The sequence below is a fragment of the Ranitomeya imitator genome, chromosome 5, assembly GCF_032444005.1.
Source record: "Ranitomeya imitator isolate aRanImi1 chromosome 5, aRanImi1.pri, whole genome shotgun sequence".
Taxonomy (NCBI): Eukaryota; Metazoa; Chordata; class Amphibia; order Anura; family Dendrobatidae; genus Ranitomeya; species Ranitomeya imitator.
The window spans coordinates 249,448,715-249,472,711 of NC_091286.1; the positions used below are offsets into that span (position 1 = coordinate 249,448,715).

The 23,997-nt window shown below is 44.1% G+C and overlaps 1 protein-coding gene across 2 annotated transcripts in view; it reads right to left on the reverse strand.

Annotated features, from left to right (window-relative positions):
- Window positions 1-23,997, reverse strand: part of LAMA2 (laminin subunit alpha 2) — a 1,496,617-nt gene that overhangs the window by 670,814 nt on the left and 801,806 nt on the right. For both annotated transcript variants that reach the window (XM_069726054.1, XM_069726053.1), the window contains exon 18: window positions 13,479-13,565. In XM_069726054.1, coding sequence (XP_069582155.1) covers window positions 13,479-13,565 — 87 coding nt within the window. The remainder of the gene's footprint in view (window positions 1-13,478; window positions 13,566-23,997) is intronic.

Below are 23,997 nucleotides of genomic sequence, written 5' to 3' on the forward strand. Positions count from 1 at the left end.
GTGCTTTTATTAACAAATGTTCCAACTCATGTTTTGGTTTTGCTTTAGTTCTTTGTACTTTGTACAAACAGAAGCATGGCTCCCCCCTTTTTGTGTTCGGCATTTACCTATATAGCTTTCCATGGCCAGGTGTTAGACCATTCGGGACCCAGTCCTGCTCTGTTCCCATCTATTTTGAGGTCTACTGAATGCTGATACATAAAGAGGAGAAATACCATAAAAGACATAAGGATTGTCCTGAATAGGTACATCTTGCCACCGTGGAATGGCTTTTATGCTTTTTTTTTATCAAAATAGTGTTAACTATGTGCCCTTTATTTACTTACTGCAGGATGTTTGCTCATTTGTTTTTCTTAAGTCTTGACAGTAAAGAACATACTAAATGCTTAATGCCTTAGCTCCAACCTACACATTCACTGACCCTCAAGCACAAGACAAGTTGATCCCAATATTCCCCAATATAAATAAGTTATATAAGTTTGGGAATTTTTTTTCTGTAGAGTGATGAAACAGCAATGGAAGGTGTTGGGTCTTTGCTTTTTTGATGACCTACTGGAAGGCACGGTGAATTCAATCAAGTATTAGGAAATATTACTAAAAAATATCATGACCTCTGTGAGGATGCTCAAGCTTGGCATACTTGAAACTTTCAACAGGCAATGATCCCAAATATACCTCAGAATCCAGAAAGGCATGGTATCGAATGAAGCTCTGGATGATTCTATAGTCACCATCACAGTTGCCTGACTTGAACCAGCAGCATTAGTGACCAGCGGTGACGTCACTGAGGTTACTGCCGATCATTGAGGCTGCATTCCCAGCCGGGCCCCTGAACTGTGGTGATGTAGGTGAGATCACCGCAAGCACAGTGAAAGAAAAAGTCTCAAGGTGCAAAGGTAAGTTCACTGCAGTTCACAGGGAGAAATTTCTCATTTCTTTCCGTGAACTCTCTGAGCTCAGCGATGCACCTTGAGACTTTTTCTCACTGTGCTAGCTGTGATCGCACTGAGGTCACCGCAGTTCTGGCGCCCAGATGAGAACGCAGCCTCAGTGACTGGCGGTAAGCGGTAACCTGGATCACGTTACTGCTAGCCACTGACACTGCGCTCGCAGCAGCTCATTCCTCAGTTATTCTCAGCCTGGATGGTCACATCTTGCAACCACCCAGGTTGAAAACCTGGTGAGGAATATTGTTGTTTTTTATTTTTGTTTTATTAAAGCAGACGAGGGCTTTAATGGTATGGGCATTAGATGAGTATAACTGTGTTTGTTATTTTTAAATTAAAAGGAAAAGTGCCTTTTGATTTTATTTCAAATTAAAGATTTTATTCTTCCTGTGTGTTTATTTACAATACAACGATAGGTTTAGTAATGGATAGTAGTCTAATAGACATCTCTCCATTACTAAGCTGTGGGCTTGATGTCACCAGACAATATAAATATAACATCAAACCTACAAATATGAACCACATTTGCCACCACCACAGCGGATGTGGGAAGACCAAGCTGGGCGCCCTTTCTGGGCAACTACAGGCTACTATTTTTAGGCTGAGGGGAGAGAGGGGCAATATAACTAGTCCCTTACCAGCCTGAAAATACCAGCCACTACTTGTCTCCTTTAGTTTGGCTGGTAGTCAACAATGGGGGAACCCCAAGCTTTTTTTTAATTATTTATTTAAATAATTAAAAAAAACAGAATGGGGAATCCTTTATTCTTGATATCCAACCTTGCTTAAGTAGACAGCTGAGGGTTGCAGCCCACAGCTGTCAGTTTTTCCTGGCTGGTTATCAAAAACAGCTTTTTTTAATTATTATTTATTTAAAGTGCAGGCGGTGGCTGATGAATATTCCCATCAGCTGCCACCTTCTCCTGCTGTTATTAGCGGCAGCAGGTGTAGGCTGATGGGAGCAATAGTCCCATCTGCCGATGCCAGTTACCTCTGATCACAGCTGTGTGTTCATGCCATCATTTGACAGCATGGGAACTGCGGCTGTCTGACCGGTAGTGATGATTTTACTGCCGATCAGAGGCAGTGATTGCTGCACTGTCATGCACATGACAGCGTGGCAAACGCTGGATGTTCGGGCCCCACATTCAAGTGAATGGGGTCTGGGTTCGAGCTTGGGTACTGTTCTTGTAATTTTCTGCTCTTTTAACTGTTTGGACGAACCCAAACTTTCAGGGGTTCACCCATTGATACTTAGGAGCATTGCCAGAAGCTGATGTCTGGCTATTTTTTCAGTAGCTTATAACATCAAATGGTTGATCTACTAAGTACTAAAGATGCTTATCTATACACATACATACACAAACACCCTGCTTTATGAGTTACACACTACAAAAAAAAAAAACAATAAGCAAGACTTGATGTCCAGTGGTGTTTTTCTGAATTAAAGAAACTGAATCCTTCGTAGTACTGATGTGACCAATTTCTAAAGTTTTTAACATCACAGCCAGCCGCTTAGCTGGAGTATGATGACTGCTGAAGCAGACAGGAAAGGAAAGACAGAAATAGAATACAGTAACAGGAAGAGAAGCAACGGGTCTGATGAATGGGGACAGGTGACTGCAGATTCACTCACATGGCTTGTCCATACCTCACACAGTGACCTCAGGGAAAAATAATATATTTGCATGATTTTCGTGGTCACTGGTTAGCAAATAATAATATGTATAATTTTGTTTAGTTTTTTAGCATCTCTTTTCTGAACATTCAAGCATGTAAGATTTACCAGGCTTTAGGAAAGGTTATAGTCAGTATCTGATCAAAGGTAAATCATCTAATATTCTGGGCTGATTACGGTAATTTCATATTACACCTTTGTATAAGGCTCAAAGCCCAGTTTATTATGATGCGCGAGTTCAAACCTCCTGCTTCTCTTTATAATCCTAATCCTTTTAAACTGCAACGGAAAACTAAAAACTGATTTTTTTTTTTTTTTTAATAAAAAGGATCTGTCAGTTTTGTATCTTATTTTATTAGCGCTGTTCCTTCATTATCTACTTTTTTAATTTGCCATAGTATCACAGACATAGATATTGGACTTTAGTGTTAGTTTTTATGGGCTTTACCAAGGGGGCATTCCTCATAGACTAGTAATACAGTGCAGTCTACAGACAAGTTCTCCAAGAATCCTGTGAGCAACGCCCCTTTGTAAAGAACAAAAAAAAACACTAAATAAAAAGGCCCATATCTCAGAAACTGTATAGGGGATTTTAAAAAAATAAACAGAATACAGCGGGAATCAAACAAGAGCAAAACTTGTCTAGCTTTGACCAGGTGGTAGGTAATTTTTATGTAAAAAATCTGTTACCATATAAGACCAGTGAAAAGCGAGATTCCATGTTTTTATTTTTATTCCAAAAAAGATACCATATAAAACCAGTGAAAAGCGAGATTCCATGTTTTTATTTTTATTCCAAAAAAGATATCATATAAAACCAGTGAAAAGCGAGATTCCATGTTTTTATTTTTATTCCAAAAAAGACAATAAAAAATGTATTTGGTCTTTTTTATGTTGCAGATATTCATTCTTATGCCCCCCCCACACACACACATAAACACACACACACACACACACACACACACACACACACACACACACACACACACACACTTCAAGTAGTGATCATGTTGGAAATCCAGGAGGTGTGCTTTTTAGCAGCTGAAAAAAATAAAAAAACAATTTATAGAGGATACTTTTTAATTTTTACAGGCTTAAGAATGTGACTACTACCCTCTCCCATAGGAAAGATGCATGCTGAGCAGAATCTATGGAGAATATCGTGGAAGCACCCTACCTACAGTATGAAGTCAGACGATTATAGCTCTTCTAGGAGAGTGCAATATGGATGTTTTTAAGAAGGCTTCAATAATGATCTCATTAATGGGAAGCGTATATGACCTCTTGTAATGAGCTCCCCCCCATCTGGTGGATGCAGAGAGTCAGAATGTTATCATTTTACTCTTTTATAGTTGGTATAAATAGGTTGTTGTTCTGAATGACAACTACATACATGCGGAAATATTGCCCACAATTTGCAGTGTAATCTTTAGTGTTGATAGGGTCAAAACATATGGCACATGCCTACTTGAGCAGGTCAGATGCTTGTTATAAATGTCTTCTGATCGTACTTGACAATAAAAATAAAATAGCAAAATGTCTGATCAGCTTACTACACACATATCTTCTATCAAATGTTTGCCGGTGTGGTTTTGCAAATCATTAGGATAATTAGTATTATGGCAAACTTTAGACTTACGCATGAATAATAATTTCCTTGATTTCTTAAGATGGATCAATTTATAGAGATTATCAAAAAGATTTGCAGAAAACTGGTGCAGTGGGCACATTGTAAGTCCATGGGTGTATGAACAGAGCACTCTGAACCTCTTTTTACCTGCCGACAACCCCTGGGCCTCTTCTTAGTAGTAGGCCTGGGACAATATTATGCCTACACTGCAGAACAATGATGGTGGTGAGCCAGGCCTATTAATCAGAAGGGACGCAGAGGATGCCGGTGGCGCAAACGCATGGTATTCACAGTGCTTTGGTCTGGCGGCCAATGAATGCTGACATAGCCACTGGGCTAGGTCTCTACTGCTTAGAATTCTAAATTTAGAAGGCTGCATTTCTAATAATATTAAATGTAGACTCTGAATGATCCCTGAGTCTGTAATTTGACAAACATCAGGATTTTACGCATGAGCGCTATCCATGTTTTTCACGGATAGCACTTGTTCCTGTGATAGTCTATGGTACAGTTCACAAGTCCATTATTTTACTTGACCGAGTGATCTGTACAAAAACATGGAAACTTCCCCCATATTGATCTGAGGGTTAGATTAAAGGGAATCTATCAGTAGAATCAATCCTCCTAAGCTGTCTATATAGGTATGTAGGTCATAGGAAGCTGAATACAATTATACCTTGATATCTGTGATCTGATGTCTTATTCCAGAGAAAGCCTAGTTTTTCTTATATTTAAATGAGCTGTTCAGAACTATGGGTCATACACTAAGCTGTATGAGAATCTGCATCCAGAGATAATTTAAATTAAATGTTGTGTTACCAGTGGGAGACATGTAGTGACTGACAGTGTGCTCTCCTGATCTACATGTCTCACACTAGTAACAGCTCTTTCATGTAAAATAAGCTGAGGAGGCAAATTATCAAGGAGATCTGTGTTAGGTGTCGAGTTCCTGCTGCTACACAGGGGGAATCTCAAACCATGTCCACTGCGGTCTCCCATTCTCCTCCAGCTGCAGTGGAACCTGCTCAGCAGAGACGTCGATCCCAGCGTCTGGTTCAAGCTGATACTGTGCGCTTAGGTACTGCTGCCTTTCCAGGCTTTGCCTTTGTAGCCAGCACTGTTCAGCAGCGAGCAGGCTGTTCAGGGACTAAGTCCTGCTTTTCCCACACTGAGCATGCCAACGGGACGACATCCCATTGGAGATCGGGGGTCACATACTCAGGTCCTGTTGCGGCTCCTAATGGACAATCAGGAAGGTCCCGGAGCGCTACTACTATAAAAGTTTTGCATGGCTGCCAGGTCATGCGCTAGTGTAAGCTTGTAAACTTGTGTGCATGGATGAATGCCTGTTGATGGATGAACGTTCTGAATCATTCCCATCCCTAGTGTGGTTGCCTGCTCGCGAATGGTAGAGCTACCTAGTGCCCGACAGTACTATCCTGCACAATAGCACAAGTTACTAAATCTAGTTAGCAGTGACTGTCAGAGCGGCGCAGTGAGCAGATAGTGCGCTTTCCTGGCCCTAGTTAGGGTGGTTAGTGGCATCCACCAGAGCGGCGCTGCACGCACTCCTGTGCGGTAAACGTTTAGTTGATTCCCTGGCACCACAGTAGTGGTGTCGAGCGCAAGAGATCTAGAGTGACTCTTACCCGGAGTCTGGGGGCAGAGTTCTGTGTCGCCTTGCTTGCGCTCTCTCTGCGGTATCACAGCCCTGTGATGCAACAGGGTTTGCTTCCTCCATACCGGGTGAAGCTAACCTGTATGTGTACTCACATTATACTGCCATATAGTCCGTCATTACCAAGCAGCAGATGTCTTAGCTGCACGGTGGACCCCGGACTGCAAACGCACCTAATATCATCTCTAATTATTATTTGGTGCGTTCCACCAGTCCTAACAATCTGCATCTAGCCCATAGATCTTAACAGCTCATTTACATATAAGAACAATATAGATTTCTCTGAACTTTCTATCGATCAACTGGAGGGTTGATCCAAGTGACAAATTCTTTATAAATTAGTCAATGCAAGTCTATAGATTTGTCTAAAAATTTTGGACTGTTCTCATGTGAAAGCATGTGCTGTATATTTGTCCTATCGGTTTATAGGACAAGCTGGATTATCTTTTTTTCTCCATCAAAGAAAAACTGATGAAACTCGCTCCAAACTCTAATCTAAGAAAATCTAATTAAACTATGCAGAAAAATTCAGGTGAAACTGAATTTGATTTTTTTGTACGTGAAAAAAAAATGTTTGAATGAGCCCTCAGGCTGTTCTGCCATCGATCCGTGCTTTACACTAAAGTTCTGTCTTCTTAGTGTAGCTTTGGCAAATAAGACCCAGCAAAATACAACACTCGCATAGATTTGGATTGATTTTGGGAATATTAAAGGAAAGGAGTAAGGACTTTTTCTTTCTTTCTGAACCAACTAGTGATATGTGTTCAATTTTAGCTAATATACATTGAAAATAGCTGACGTATTTTTTGGACTATAAGGCACACTGGACCATAAGATGCACTCCAAATTTTCAGAAGGAAAATAGGGGACAAATTTAATGCATCAAATGGTGGTCTGTGTTACAGTCCAAATTCAGCTTATCGGTGGTGGGAATCAGCAGCACTGGTGGAGTGGGTTCACAGGTGGTGTTCAGTGGTCCGGCAATGATATGACTCCCATCCGAGATTGATGCGGCAGGTTTGGCAGGTGGCCTGAGCTCCTTGGCCCGATCCTTTGACTTCATGATTCTCATTTGTTCTGACATGCACTGTGAGCTGTGAGGTCTTACATAGACAGGTGTGTGCCTTTCCAAATCAAGTCCTTTCAGTTTAATTAAACACAGCTAGACTCCAATGAAGGAGTGGAACCATCTCAAGGAGGATCACAAGGAAATGGACATCATGTGAATTAAATATGCGTGTCTGAGCAAAGGGTCTGAATACCTATGACCACGTGATATTTCAGTTTTGCAAAAATTTCTACATTTCTTTTTTTTCAGTCAAGATGGGGTACAGAATATACATTAACTAGCTATTGAACCCGTTCTACGCCCAGGTGGCGAGTATTTATATTGGTATATGGTCTCCATCCTGGTATGTGCTGCTCCATCCTGCGTCCCCATCCTGTCATGTGCTGCTCCATCCTGCGTCCCCATCCTGTCATGTGCTGCTCCATCCTGCGCCCCCATTCTGTCATGTGCTGCTCCATCCTGCATCCCCATCCTGTCATGTGCTGCTCCCATCCTGTGCCCCCGTTCTGTCATGTGCTGCTCCCATCCTGCACCCCCGTTCTGTCATGTGCTGCTCCCATCCTGCACCCCCGTTCTGTCATGTGCTGCTCCCATCCTACGCCTCCATTCTGTCATTTGCTGCTCCCATCCTGTCATGTGCTGCTCCCATCCTGCGCCCCCGTTCTGTCATGTGCTGCTCCCATCCTGTGCCCCCGTTCTGTCATGTTCTGCTCCCATCCTGCGCCCCCGTTCTGTCATGTGCTGCTCCCATCCTGTCATGTGCTGCTCCCATCCTGCGCCCCCGTTCTGTCATGTGCTGCTCCCATCCTGCGCCCCCATTCTGTCACGTGCTGCTCCCATCCTGCACCCCCGTTCTGTCATGTGCTGCTCCCATCCTACGCCTCCATTCTGTCATTTGCTGCTCCCATCCTGTCATGTGCTGCTCCCATCCTGTGCCCCCGTTCTGTCATGTGCTGCTCCCATCCTGCGCCCCCGTTCTGTCATGTTCTGCTCCCATCCTGCGCCCCCGTTCTGTCATGTGCTGCTCCCATCCTGCGCCCCCGTTCTGTCATGTGCTGCTCCCATCCTGCGCCCCCGTTCTGTCATGTGCTGCTCCCATCCTGCGCCCCCGTTCTGTCATGTTCTGCTCCCATCCTGCGCCCCCGTTCTGTCATTTGCTGCTCCCATCCTGTCATGTGCTGCTCCCATCCTGCGCCCCCGTTCTGTCATGTGCTGCTCCCATCCTGCGCCCCCGTTCTGTCATGTTCTGCTCCCATCCTGCGCCCCCGTTCTGTCATGTGCTGCTCCCATCCTGCGCCCCCGTTCTGTCATGTGCTGCTCCCATCCTGCACCCCCGTTCTGTCATGTGCTGCTCCCATCCTGCGCCCCCGTTCTGTCATGTGCTGCTCCCATCCTGCACCCCCGTTCTGTCATGTGCTGCTCCCATCCTACGCCTCCATTCTGTCATTTGCTGCTCCCATCCTGTCATGTGCTGCTCCCATCCTGCGCCCCCGTTCTGTCATGTGCTGCTCCCATCCTGCGCCCCCGTTCTGTCATGTGCTGCTCCCATCCTGCGCCCCCGTTCTGTCATGTGCTGCTCCCATCCTGCGCCCCCGTTCTGTCATGTTCTGCTCCCATCCTGTGCCCCCGTTCTGTCATGTGCTGCTCCCATCCTGTCATGTGCTGCTCCCATCCTGCGCCCCCGTTATGTCATGTGCTGCTCCCATCCTGCGCCCCCGTTCTGTCATGTGCTGCTCCCATCCTGCACCCCCGTTCTGTCATGTGCTGCTCCCATCCTACGCCTCCATTCTGTCATTTGCTGCTCCCATCCTGTCATGTGCTGCTCCCATCCTGCGCCCCCGTTCTGTCATGTGCTGCTCCCATCCTGCGCCCCCGTTCTGTCATGTGCTGCTCCCATCCTGCGCCCCCGTTCTGTCATTTGCTGCTCGCATCCTGTCATGTGCTGCTCCCATCCTGCGCCCCCGTTCTGTCATGTGCTGCTGCCATCCTGCACCCCCGTTCTGTCATGTGCTGCTCCCATCCTGCGCCCCCATTCTGTCATGTGCTGCTCCCATCCTGCGGCACCGTTCTTTAATTTGCTGCTCCCATCCATATGCCCCATACGCTGCTCCATAAGATGCTCCATAGTATATGCCCCGTATCAGGTGGCGTAAGTAACAAATAGCTGTGGCATGAAGTGCCACAGTCTCATGCCACAGCAATTTGTTACTTGCGCCACCTGATTCCTTTCCGCCGCCATTTTCTTGGTCCTCCTGCTGGCGGAATCGGTGCCTGCGCAGTCCACGCTTTCCGGCGCCATTTTCTTGAAGACACACCTGCAGTGTGTCTTCAAGAAAATGGCGCCGGCAGTGTGTCTTCAAGAAAATGGCGCCGGAAAGCGCGGACTGCGCAGGCGCCGATTCCAGCAGCAGGACCAAGAAAATGGCGGCGGAAAGGAATCAGGTGGCGTAAATAACAAATTTCTGTGGCATGAAGTGCCACAACTTGATGCCACAGCAATTTGTTACTTACGCCATTCCTTTCCGCTCATTTTCTTCGTCCTCCTGCTGCCGGAATCGGCGCCTGCGCAGTCCGCGCTTTCCAGTGCCATTTTATTGAAGACACACCTGCAGTGGAGCAGGAGTGTCTTCAAGAAAATGGCGCCGGAAAGCACGGACTGCGCAGGTGCCGATTCCGGCAGCAGGAATCGGCGCCAGCGCAGTCCGCGCTTTCCGGCGCCATTTTCTTGAAGACACACCTGCAGTGGAGCCGGAGTGTGTCTTCAAGAAAATGGCGCCGGAAAGCGTGGACTGCGCAGGCGCCGATTTCGGCAGCAGGAATCGGCGCCTGCGCAGTCTGCGCTTTCTGGCACCATTTTCTTGAAGACACACTCCGGCTCCTCTGCCTGTGACTGGTCAGAGGGCGGCGCCGGCGCGCATTAAGCGCGTCATCGCGCCCTCTGAACTGTCACAGCAGAGGAGCCGGGAGACGGAGCCGCACGCAGCGCTGGAACGGGGAAAGGTGAATATACTTACCCTCCTGGCGGTCCCTGACTCTCCGGTGGAGATCGCGGTATGCGTTCAGTGCTTACGCATACCGCGATCTCCTGGAAGCGTTACTCTGTTGGGGCCAGACTGCGCCGGCGCTTGCGCCTGCGCAGTCTATAAAGGCTTCGGACAGAGTGATGCTCCCAGCGTTATATTATAGATGAGGAGAAAAAATAACTTTTTTGAATTTACCAAATGGCTGTACTGAAACAAAGAGTGAAAAATTAAAAGGGGTCTGAATACTGTCCGTGTCCACTGTATATATATATATATATATATATATATATATATATATATATATATATATATATATATACCAAAAGTTTGGACACACCTTCTCATTTAAAGATTTTTCTGTATTTTCATGACTATGAAAATTGTACATTCAAACTGAAGGCATCAAAACTGTGAATTAACACATGTGGAATTATATACTAAACAAAAAAGTGTGAAACAACTGAAAATATGTCTTATCTACTATATAATTGTCTAAGGGTCACTTCCGTCTGTCTGTCTTTCTGTCTGTCACGGTTATTCATTCGCTGATTGGTCTCGCCAGCTGCCTGTCATGGCTGCCGCGACCAATCAGCGACGGGCACAGTCCGGAAGAAAATGGCCGCTCCTTACTCCCCGCAGTCGGTGTCTGTCGCCCGTATGCTCCCCTCCGGTCACCGCTAACACAGGGTTAATGCTGGCGGTAACGGACCACGTTATGCCGTGGGTAACGCACTCCGTTACCACCGCTATTAACCCTGTGTGTCCCCCACTTTTTACTATTGACGCTGCCTATGCGGCATCAATAGTAAAAAATTTAATGTTAAAAATAATTTAAAAAAAATAAACCTGCTATACTCACCCTCCGCAGTCCGCTGAGCCGCTCCCGCCGGCCGCCATCTTCTGTTGCAGTTTCCGGTGGCAAAGATGGTATGGCAAAAGGACCTGCCATGACGTCACGGTCATGTGACTGCGACGTCATCACAGGCCCTGCGCGCCTGACCGACAAGGACCTGCCATGATGTCACGGTCATGTGACCGCGACGTCATCACAGGCCTTACGCGCCTGCCCTAGAAAGACCTGCCATAATGTCACGGTCATGTGACCGCGATGTCATCACAGGTCCTGCGCTCTGATTCGAACCCTGGGACCTCAAGCTGCCATGGACTACAAGGGGCCCTCGGAAAGGTGAGTATATGTTTATTTTTTATTTTTTCACCTGTGACAAACCTGGCTGGGCAATATACTACGTAGCTGGGCAATATACTACGTGACTGGCCAATATACTACGTGGCTCTGTGCTGTATACTACTTCGCTGTGCAATATACTACGTGGCTCTGTGCTGTATACTATGTCACTCGGCAATATACTACGTCACTGGGCAATATACTACGTTACTGGCCAATATACTACGTGGCTCTGTGCTGTATACTATGTCGCTGTGCGATATACTACGTCACTGGGCAATATACTACGTGGGTGGGCAATATACTACGTGACTGGGCAATATACTACGTAACAGGGTAATATACTACGTGGCTGCACAATATACTACGTGACTGGGCAATATACTACGTAACTGGCCAATATACTACGTGGCTGCGCAATATACTACGTCACTGGGCAATATTCTACATGGCTGGGCAATATACTACGTGGCTGTGCAATATAGTACGTGGCTGGGCAATATACTTCGTGCCTGGGCAATATACTACGTGGGCTGTGTAATATACTACGTGGACATGCATATTCTAAAATACCCGATGCGTTAGAATCGGGCCACCATCTAGTATTCTAGATTCTTCAAAGTAGCCAAAGTAGCCACCTTTTGCTTTGATGACTGCTTTGCACACTCTTGGCATCCTCTTGATGAGCTTCAAGAGGTAGTCACCGGGTCTGTACTGTATATATATATATATATATATATACATATATATATAGTACTGTGCAAAATTCTTAGGCCCATGTCAAAAACATTCTAAAGAATGTTTTCAAAAACAGAAGTATTAATAGTATATTTTTGTTAATTAACAAAATGGAGCTTTCCAGCTGCCCCCTCCCAACTTAGGGTTGCGAGTAAGTCTGTAGAATGCACAAAGAGCTCCTGAGCTTGCTCTCTGGAAGTACTAGCCTAGAGTGAACACCGTGTTAAGGCTTCCTGTCACTGCATATGCGTAATTAACTCTGAGTGAGTTTAAGTATACGTGTATATTTATAAGTATAAGCATAATTAACTCTGGGTGAGTATAAGTATTTTTAACTGTATCATGCGTTGGGGTCTGGAGAGAACCCAGAGCATAAGCGGCATTAAATTTGTGGAGAATACATTTTTCCCTCACTGTAACTTCTCCTCGCATGGAATTTTCCAGAAAAATCCGCAAATTCAAATTTTGCCTGTTCTGTTCGTCTCAGATTGTATACAACTATATCCATTTCGGCGAGTAATATAATACAGATTCCAAATACTTTCATATGTGTGAGACCTTAAAGATAATGTAAAGCTCTTATCTAAAACCCATCTGCATAGAATATTGGGCCTCTTTCATCTTGAAAACCTTGGTAGTCTCTTAAAAATCAGACTTTAAAAACATAATTAGCTAGACTGTCCAAGCAACAGTAAGTAAGTAGGTAGATAACAATGAAACATTTTTAAAATGTGTTTTTTACCCTTTTTTACCACTGTCTCCAGTAGTTACATTTAGAACACCTAAGTAAAAGAAAGTTGCAAATGAAATACGATCCATGGAGACGTTTATTTCAGCTGTTGCTTTTGAGTGTTTATAGCTCTAACGTTAGAATGGGCTTAAAATATACTGGTTTAACGCAAGATTCACCTAATTAGGAAAATACCGGCAAGGCTGATACACAGCAGGCTTTCTTTATAACAGTTATTAATATATTTTTGTGTTTTAAAATCTGATAATATACACTGAATCATTGTGTAGTATTAATGGCCATTATATGTGCAACCCTATCTGGACTGGAGGAAATGAGCCCTTCCTTTTGGAGCAAGTCAAGATTGTCACTTAGCTATAAATCTTTTATGTCATTCCACATGTCAAACAGCACAATTAATCTTTTATGTCATTCCACATGTCAAACAGCACAAAGCAAATAAGAATGGCATTTGTAATAGATATTAGAAAATTGGATTTAATAATCACTTACTCAGAACTGCATCATGGGTAGATTATAATGACCCTGTTACATAACATAGCAGGTTTACTTGCAGTCCTATGTAAAATTATATGTAGCAGCATGGAAAGTGACACTTCATTACTTAAGTACTGCATAGTTTCACAAACTTGGCATTGCTATTTTATGTTTGTATTTCTACTACTACTAAAGACACAAAGAGGCAAGAAAACAAAATCACAACATAATTTACCGTAGCTTATTAAAGAAATTATGCTTTATACCAATAGTTCAATACAAATGATAGTCAAGTACTTACCGTTCACAACGCAGCCCTGTATATCCAGTAGCACAAGCATCACAAACTAATCCACGGATTGGGTCCGAGTGGCAAGTTGGACTAAAACTTTGTTGTTGACCAGAAATGAAACAAGGGAGAAGGAATGAGAAGATTAGAACATTTAGCAGCATTTTTGCATGGATTCTTCAGAATTCATAACTCTGTAAACATGGAGACCAAGAAGACCCTTTCAGTCATAGACACACACACATTTAGCTTTGGCTCCAGCCAATAGTTGCTGGAATGACTCTACTATTTATTCCGACACTAGATATAGTACAGTGAGTGGCAGCAACCCAATGGCATGTTATGATGGGGCTTAGTTTAGACTGTCACAGATCCTGTTCAATAGCGAATAAGCAGGAATGTACAGCTGTTTGTCTGTGCCCTGGAGGACATTGCCAAAATATACTGTATGGCTGAGATTGCACTGAGAGTTTCACTAGAACTGAAATATTCCAAAACAAGTATCAATAGGGACTAGAATATTTTGAAGAAATGTTTTTGGACCCCATACAGTGTATATTTTCCAGTAATATAGAGAAGGTGTTTGCAGTAAATGAATATTTATTTATCTATTATGTCATTGAAAGTGATCTGAATGCATTCACTGTTTTTTTTAAACTGTATATATATTGCCCTTCCCACACGACTTTTTTAGACAATGCTACAGAGTTGTCTAAAATCAATACTTGCTGTAGAGGTGGTCAATTTATGATATCTCCTAGCTTGCTTCAGTAGGCAAAAACTCCACATTTTGATACCGACTCCACACACACACACATGCACACACGCACACAAACACACACACACACATGTACACATTACATTCTGTATTTTCATGACTATGAAAACTGTAAATTCACACTGAAGGCATCAAAACTTAACAAAAAAGTGTGAAACAACTGAAAATACAGTTAGGGCCAGAAATATTTGGACAGTGACACAAGTTTTGTTATTTTAGCTGTTTACAAAAACATGTTCAGAAATACAATTATATATATAATATGGGCTGAAAGTGCACACTCCCAGCTGCAATATGATAGTTTCCACATCCAAATCGGAGAAAGGGTTTAGAAATCATAGCTCTGTAATGCATAGCGTCCTCTTTTTCAAGGGACCAAAAGTAATTGGACAATGGACTCTAAGGGCTGCAATTAACTCTGAAGGCATCTCCCTCGTTAACCTGTAATCAATGAAGTAGTTAAAAGGTCAGGGGTGGATTCCAGGTGTGTGGTTATGCATTTGGAAGCTGTTGCTGTGAGCAGACAACATGCGGTCAAAGGAACTCTCAATTGAGGTGAAGCAGAACATCCTGAGGCTGAAAAAAAAGAAAAAATCCATCAGAGAGATAGCAGACATGCTTGGAGTAGCAAAATCAACAGTTGGGTACATTCTGAGAAAAAAGGAATTGACTGGTGAGCTTGGGAACTCAAAAAGGCCTGGGCGTCCACGGATGACAACAGTGGTGGATGATCGCCGCATACTTAATTTGGTGAAGAAGAACCCGTTCACAACATCAACTGAAGTCCAGAACACTCTCAGTGAAGTAGATGTATCTGTCTCTAAGTCAACAGTAAAGAGAAGACTCCATGACAGTAAATACAAAGGGTTCACATCTAGATGCAAACCATTCATCAATACCAAAAATAGACAGGCCAGAGTTAAATTTGCAGAAAAACACCTCAAGAAGCCAGCTCAGTTCTGGAAAAGTATTCTATGGACAGATGAGACAAAGATCAACCTGTACCAGAATGATGGGAAGAAAAAAGTTTGGAGAAGAAAGGGAACGGCACATGATCCAAGGCACATCACATCCTCTGTAAAACATGGTGGAGGCAACGTGATGGCATGGGCATGCATGGCTTTCAATGGCACTGGGTCACTTGTGTTTATTGATGACATAAGAGCAGACAAGAGTAGCCGGATGAATTCTGAAGTGTACCGGGACATACTTTCAGCCCAGATTCAGCCAAATGCTGCAAAGTTGATTGGACGGCGCTTCATAGTACAGATGGACAATGACCCCAAGCATACATCCAAAGCTACCCAGGAGTTCATGAGTGCCAAAAAGTGGAACATTCTGCAATGGCCAAGTCAATCTCCAGATCTAAACCCAATTGAGCATGCATTTCACTTGCTCAAATCCAGACTTAAGACGGAAAGACCCACAAACAAGCAAGACCTGAAGGCTGTGGCTGTAAAGGCCTGGCAAAGCATTAAGAAGAGGAAACCCAGCTTTTGGTGATGTCCATGGGTTCCAGACTTAAGGCAGTGATTGCCTCCAAAGGATTTGCAACAAAATATTGAAAATAAAAATATTTTGTTTGGGTTATGTTTATTTGTCCAATTACTTTTGACCTCCTAAAATGTGGAGTGTTTGTAAAGAAATGTGTACAATTCCTAAATTTTCTATCAGATATTTTTGTTCAACCCTTCAAATTAAACGTTACAATCTGCACTTGAATTCTGTTGTAGAGGTTTCATTTCAAATCCAATGTGGTGGCATGCAGAGCCCAAATCGCGAAAATTGTGTCACTGTCCAAATATTTCTGGCCCTAACTGTATGTCTTATATTCTAGGTACTTCAAAGAAGCCACCTTTGGCTTTGATGACTGCTTTGCACACTCTTGGCATTCTCTTGATGAGCTTCAAGAGGTAGTCACCGGAAATGGTTTTCACTTCACAGGTGTGCCCTGTCAGGTTTAATAAGTGGGATTTCTTGCCTTATAAATTGGGATAAATGAGAAAACACAGCTGATAGTCCTACTGAATAGACTGTTAAAATTTGTGTTATGGCAAGAAAATTATGTCTTATATTCTAGGTTCCTCAAAGTAGCCACCTTTTGCTTTGATGACTGCTTTACACACTCTTGGCATTCTCTTGATGAGCTTCAAGAGATAGTCACCGGAAATGGTTTTCACTTCACAGGTGTGCCCTGTCAGGTTTAATAAGTGGGATTTCTTGCCTTATAAATGGGGTTGGGACCATCAGTTGTGTTGAGCAGAAGTCTGGTGGATACACAGCTGATAGTCCTACTGAATAGAATGTTAGAATTTGTATTATGGCAAAAGAAGCAGCTAATTAAAGAAAAATGAATGGCCATCCTTACTTTAAGAAATGAAGGTCAGTCAGTCCGAAAAATTGGGAAAACGTTAAAAGTGCCCACAAGTGCAGTTGCAAAAAAAATCAAGCGCTACAAAGAAACGGGCTCACTGTTGTGAATTCTGTGGCTGAATTCACTCCTGTGGTCACAAGTGGTACTGCAGCTTCTGAGCTTCCTCCCTCAGGTGTTCTGGTGAGCTCGTTAACTGCTTCATTACTTAACTCCGCCTGATGCTGCTATCCTTGCTCCTTGTCAATGTTTCAGTGTTGGATCTGAGCTTCTCCTGATTGTTCCTGTGACCTGCTGCTCTGTATAGCTAAGTGCCTTTTGCTTTTTTGTTGCTTTTTTTCTGTCCAGCTTGTCTTTTGTTTTGCTGGAAGCTCTGAGACGCAAAGGGTGTACCGCCGTGCCGTTAGTTCGGCACGGTGGTTTTTTTTTGCCCCCTTTGCGTGGTTTTGCTTTAGGGTTTTTTGTAGACTGCAAAGTTCGCTTTACTGTCCTCGCTCTGTCCTAGAATATTGGGCCCCACTTTGCTGAATCTATTTCATCCCTACGTTTTGTCTTTTCATCTTACTCACAGTCATTATATGTGGGGGGCTGCCTTTTCCTTTGGGGAATTTCTCTGGGGCAAGTCAGGCCTATTTTTCTATCTTCAGGCTAGCTAGTTTCTTAGGCTGTGCCGAGTTGCCTAGGTAGTTGTTAGGCGCAATCCACAGCCGCTTTTAGTTGTGTTTAGGATAGGATCAGGTGTGCAGTCTACAGAGTTTCCACGTCTCAGAGCTCGTTCTTGTATTTTTGGGTATTTGTCAGATCACTGTGTGCGCTCTGATCGCTAAGCACACTGTGTTTCTGGATTGCCTTCATAACACCTGTCATTAGCAAACATAACAGTACAAGGAGCCTAACTAATGATTCTCAATAGAGGGAAAGAAAAAGTTCTGACATCACTTCTTTTTTTTTTCTGCTCTGGGTTCACTTTTTTTTTTTCCCCTAGACATTTGGGTGATTCTGGACACAGGTGTGGACATGGATATTCAGGGTCTGTGCTCTTCAATGGATAATCTCGTTATAAATGTACAAAAAATTCAAGATACTATTGATCAGAAATCTATGTTAGAACCAAGAATTCCTATTCCTGATTTGTTTTTTGGAGATAGAACTAAGTTTCTAAGTTTCAAAAATAATTGTAAGCTATTTCTGGCCTTGAAACCTCATTCTTCTGGTAATCCTATTCAACAGGTTTTGATTATTATTTCTTTTTTGCGTGGCGACCCTCAAGACTGGGCATTTTCTCTTGCGCCAGGAGACCCTGCATTGAGTAGTGTCGATGCGTTTTTCCTGGCGCTCGGATTGCTGTACGATGAGCCTAATTCAGTGGATCAGGCTGAGAAAAATTTGCTGGCTTTGTGCCAGGGTCAGGATGATATAGAAGTATATTGTCAGAAATTTAGGAAATGGTCAGTACTCACTCAGTGGAATGAATCTGCGCTGGCAGCTTTGTTCAGAAAGGGTCTCTCTGAGGCTCTTAAGGATGTCATGGTGGGATTTCCTATGCCTGCTGGTTTGAATGAGTCTTTGTCTTTGGCCATTTAGATCGGTCGACGCTTGTGCGAGCGTAAATCTGTGCACCATTTGGCGGTACTGCCTGAGGTTAAAACTGAGCCTATGCAGTGCGATAGGACTATGACTAGAGTTGAACGGCAGGAATACAGACGTCTGAATGGTCTGTGTTTCTACTGTGGTGATTCCACTCATGCTATTTCTGATTGTCCTAAGCGCACTAAGCGGTCCGCTAGGTCTGCCGTCATTGGTACTGTACAGTCCAAATTCCTTCTGTCCATTACCTTGATATGCGCTTTGTCGTCGTTTTCTGTCATGGCGTTTGTGGATTCGGGCGCTGCCCTGAATCTGATGGATTTGGATTATGCTAAACGTTGTGGGTTTTTCTTGGAGCCTTTGCGGTGTCCTATTCCATTGAGAGGAATTGATGCTACACCTTTGGCCAAGAATAAACCTCAATACTGGGCCCAGCTGACCATGTGCATGGCTCCTGCACATCAGGAAGTTATTCGCTTTCTGGTGTTGCATAATCTGCATGATGTGGTCGTGTTGGGGTTGCCATGGCTACAAACCCATAATCCAGTATTGGATTGGAATTCCATGTCGGTATCCAGCTGGGGTTGTCAGGGGGTACATGGTGATGTTGCATTTTTGTCGATTTCGTCATCCACCCCTTCTGAGGTCCCAGAGTTCTTGTCTGATTATCAGGATGTATTTGAAGAGCCCAAGTCCGATGCTCTACCTCCGCATAGGGATTGTGATTGTGCTATCAATTTGATTCCTGGTAGTAAATTCCCTAAAGGTCGATTATTTAATTTATCCGTGCCCGAACACGCCGCTATGCGCAGTTATGTGAAGGAATTCCTGGAGAAGGGACATATTCGCCCATCGTCATCACCACTGGGAGCAGGGTTCTTCTTTGTAGCCAAGAAGGATGGTTCGCTGAGACCGTGTATTGATTACCGCCTTCTTAATAAGATCACTGTTAAATTTCAGTATCCCTTGCCATTGTTATCTGACTTGTTTGCTCGGATTAAGGGGGCTAGTTGGTTCACTAAGATAGATCTTCGTGGTGCGTATAATCTGGTGAGAATCAGGCAAGGAGATGAATGGAAAACTGCATTCAATACGCCCGAGGGTCATTTTGAGTATCTAGTGATGCCGTTCGGACTTGCCAATGCTCCATCTGTGTTTCAGTCTTTTATGCATGACATCTTCCGTGAGTATCTGGATAAATTCCTGATTGTTTACTTGGATGACATTTTGATCTTCTCAGATGATTGGGAGTCTCATGTGAAGCAGGTCAGAATGGTTTTTCAGGTCCTGCGTGCTAACTCTTTGTTTGTGAAGGGATCAAAGTGTCTCTTCGGTGTGCAGAAAGTTTCATTTTTGGGGTTCATCTTTACCCCTTCTACTATCGAGATGGATCCAGTTAAGGTCCAAGCCATCCAGGATTGGATTCAGCCGACATCTCTGAAAAGTCTGCAAAAGTTCCTGGGCTTTGCTAATTTTTATCGTCGCTTCATCTGTAATTTTTCTAGCATTGCCAAACCATTGACCGATTTGACCAAGAAGGGTGCTGATTTGGTTAATTGGTCTTCTGCTGCTGTGGAAGCTTTTCAGGAGTTGAAGCGTCGTTTTTGTTCTGCCCCTGTGTTGTGTCAGCCAGATGTTTCTCTTCCGTTCCAGGTCGAGGTTGATGCTTCTGAGATTGGAGCAGGGGCGGTTTTGTCACAGAGAGGTTCTGATTGCTCAGTGATGAAACCATGTGCTTTCTTTTCCAGGAAGTTTTCGCCCGCTGAGCGTAATTATGATGTGGGCAATCGAGAGTTGCTGGCCATGAAGTGGGCATTCGAGGAGTGGCGTCATTGGCTTGAAGGAGCTAAGCATCGCGTGGTGGTATTGACTGATCATAAGAACTTGACTTATCTCGAGTCTGCCAAGCGCTTGAATCTTGACAGGCCCGTTGGTCGTTATTTTTTGCCCGCTTCGACTTTGTGATTTCGTACCTTCCGGGCTCTAAAAATATGAGGGCGGATGCTCTGTCTAGGAGTTTTGTGCCCGACTCTCCGGGTTTATCTGAACCAGCGGGTATCCTCAAGGAAGGAGTCATTGTGTCTGCCATCTCCCCTAATTTGCGGCGGGTGCTGCAAAAATTTCAGGCGAATAAACCTGATCGTTGTCCAGCAGAGAAACTGTTCGTCCCTGATAGGTGGACTAATAAACTTATCTCTGAACTTCATTGTTCGGTGTTGGCTGGTCATCCTGGAATCTTTGGTACCAGAGAGTTAGTGGCTAGATCCTTCTGGTGGCCATCTCTGTCACGGGATGTACGTACTTTTGTGCAGTCCTGTGGGATTTGTGCTAGGGCTAAGCCCTGCTGTTCTCGTGCCAGTGGGTTGCTTTTGCCCTTGCCGGTCCCAAAGAGGCCTTGGACACATATTTCGATGGATTTCATTTCTGACCTTCCCGTTTCTCAAAAGATGTCAGTCATTTGGGTGGTCTGTGATCGCTTTTCTAAAATGGTCCATCTGGTGCCCTTGGCTAAATTGCCTTCCTCCTCTGATTTGGTACCTTTGTTCTTTCAGCATGTGGTTCGGTTGCATGGCATTCCTGAGAATATTGTTTCTGACAGAGGTTCCCAGTTTGTTTCAAGGTTTTGGCGAGCCTTTTGTGGTAGGATGGGCATTGACCTATCCTTTTCCTCGGCTTTCCATCCTCAGACTAATGGCCAGACCGAACGAACCAATCAGACCTTGGAAACATATCTGAGATGTTTTGTTTCTGCAGACCAGGATGACTGGGTGTCCTTTTTGCCGTTGGCTGAGTTCGCCCTTAATAATCGGGCCAGCTCGGCTACCTTGGTTTCTCCATTTTTTTGCAATTCTGGGTTCCATCCTCGTTTCTCTTCAGGACAGGTTGAGTCTTCGGACTGTCCTGGTGTGGATTCTGTGGTGGATAGGTTGCAGCAGATCTGGACTCAGGTAGTGGACAATTTGATCTTGTCCCAGGAGAAAGCTCAACTTTTCGCTAATCGCAGACGCCGTGTGGGTCCCCGACTTCGTGTTGGGGATCTGGTTTGGTTATCTTCTCGTCATATTCCTATGAAGGTTTCCTCTCCTAAATTTAAACCTCGTTTTATTGGTCCTTATAGGATTTCTGAGGTTCTCAATCCTGTGTCTTTTCGTTTGACCCTCCCAGACTCCTTTTCCATACATAATGTATTCCATAGGTCGTTGTTGCGGAGATACGTGGCACCTATGGTTCCATCTGTTGAGCCTCCTGTCCCGGTTTTGGTGGAGGGGGAATTGGAGTATATTGTGGAGAAGATTTTGGATTCTCGTGTTTCTAGACGGAAACTCCAGTATCTGGTTAAATGGAAGGGTTATGCTCAGGAAGATAATTCCTGGGTTTTTGCCTCTGATGTTCATGCTTCCGATCTTGTTTGTGCCTTTCATGCGGCTCATCCTGGTCGGCCTGGGGGCTCTGGTGAGGGTTCGGTGACCCCTCCTCAAGGGGGGGGTACTGTTGTGAATTCTGTGGCTGAATTCACTCCTGTGGTCACAAGTGGTACTGCAGCTTCTGAGCTTCCTCCCTCAGGTGTTCTGGTGAGCTCGTTAACTGCTTCATTACTTAACTCCGCCTGATGCTGCTATCCTTGCTCCTTGTCAATGTTTCAGTGTTGGATCTGAGCTTCTCCTGATTGTTCCTGTGACCTGCTGCTCTGTATAGCTAAGTGCTTTTTGTTTTTTTGTTGCTTTTTTTCTGTCCAGCTTGTCTTTTGTTTTGCTGGAAGCTCTGAGACGCAAAGGGTGTACCGCCGTGCCGTTAGTTCGGCACGGTGGGGTTTTTTTTTGCCCCCTTTGCGTGGTTTTGCTTTAGGGTTTTTTGTAGACTGCAAAGTTCGCTTTACTGTCCTCGCTCTGTCCTAGAATATCGAGCCCCACTTTGCTGAATCTATTTCATCCCTACGTTTTGTCTTTTCATCTTACTCACAGTCATTATATGTGGGGGGCTGCCTTTTCCTTTGGGGAATTTCTCTGGGGCAAGTCAGGCCTATTTTTCTATCTTCAGGCTAGCTAGTTTCTTAGGCTGTGCCGAGTTGCCTAGGTAGTTGTTAGGCGCAATCCACAGCCGCTTTTAGTTGTGTTTAGGATAGGATCAGGTGTGCAGTCTACAGAGTTTCCACGTCTCAGAGCTCGTTCTTGTATTTTTGGGTATTTGTCAGATCACTGTGTGCGCTCTGATCGCTAAGCACACTGTGTTTCTGGATTGCCTTCATAACACCTGTCATTAGCAAACATAACAGCTCACATGAGGACCACCCCAGGAAAGGACAAGCAAGAGTCACCTCTGCATCTGAGGATAAGTTTATCCGAGTCACCAGCCTCAGAAATCGCAGATTAACAGCAGCTCAGATTAGAGACCAGGTCAATGCCACACAGAGTTCAAGCAGCAGACACATCTCTGCAACAACTGTTAAGAGGAGACTTTGTGCAGCAGGCCTTCATGGTAAAATAGCTGCTAGGAAACCACTGCTAAGGACAGGCAACAAGCAGAAGAGACTTGTTTGGGCTAAAAAACACAAGGAATGGACATTAGACTAGTGGAAATCTGTGCTTTGGTGTGATGAGTCCAAATTTGAGATTTTTGGTTCCAACCACCGTGTCTTTCTGCGACGCAGAAAAGGTGAACGGATGACTCTACCTGCCTGGTTCCCACCGTCAAGCATGGAGGAAGAGGTGTGATGGTGTGGGGGTGCTTTGCTGGTGACACTGTTGGGGATTTATTTAAAATTGAAGGCATACTGAACCAGCATGGCTACCACAGCATCTTGCAGCGGCATGCTATTCCATCCGGTTTGCGTTTAGTTGGACCATCATTTATTTTTCAAAAGGACAATGACCCCAAACACACCTCCAGGCTCTGTAAGGGCTATTTGACCAAGAAGGAGAGTGATGGGGTGCTATGCAAGATGACCTGGCCTCCACAGTCACCAGACCTGAACCCAATCGAGATGGTTTGGGGTGAACTGAACCGCAGAGTGAAGGCAAGAGGGCCAACAAGTGCTAAGCATCTCTGGGAACTCCTTCAAGATTGTTAGAAGACCATTTCTGGAGACTACCTCTTGAAGCTCATCAAGAGAATGCCAAGAGTGTGTAAAGCAGTCATCAAAGCAGAAGGTCGCTGCTTTGAAGAACCTAGAATATAAGACATATTTTCAGTTGTCTCCCACTTTTTTGTTAAGTATATAATTCCACATGTGTTAATCCATAGCTTTGATGCCTTTAGTGTGAATTCACAATTTTCATAGTCATGAAAATACAGACAAATCCTTAAATGAGAATGTGTGTCCAAACGTTTGGTCTTTTGGTCTGCACTATATATATATATATATCTACACACAGTATATGCAGCTCCGGCAAAAATTAAGAGACCACCACATCAAAACCCTGTCATGGGCAGCCCAATCTCCGGACCTGAACCCCTTTGAAAACCTCTTGAATTTAATGAAAAGGATAATAGTCACAAGCCATCAAACAAACAAGAACTGCTTACATTTTTGCACCAGAAGCAGTGTGAAAGACTGGTGGAAAGCATGCCAAGACGCATGAAAGCTGTGATTAAAAATCATGGTTATTCCACAAAATATTGATTTCTGAACCGTGTTAAAACATTAGTCCTGTCCTGAGTTAAAACATTAGTATTTTTGTTTCTACATAATTATGAACTTGTTTTCTGTGCCTTATTTGTGGTCTGAAAGCACTGTTTTTTAAAATTTTGAACATTTCTCCTTTTCAGAAAAAAATGCAAAATTTATTGCTAGGAAA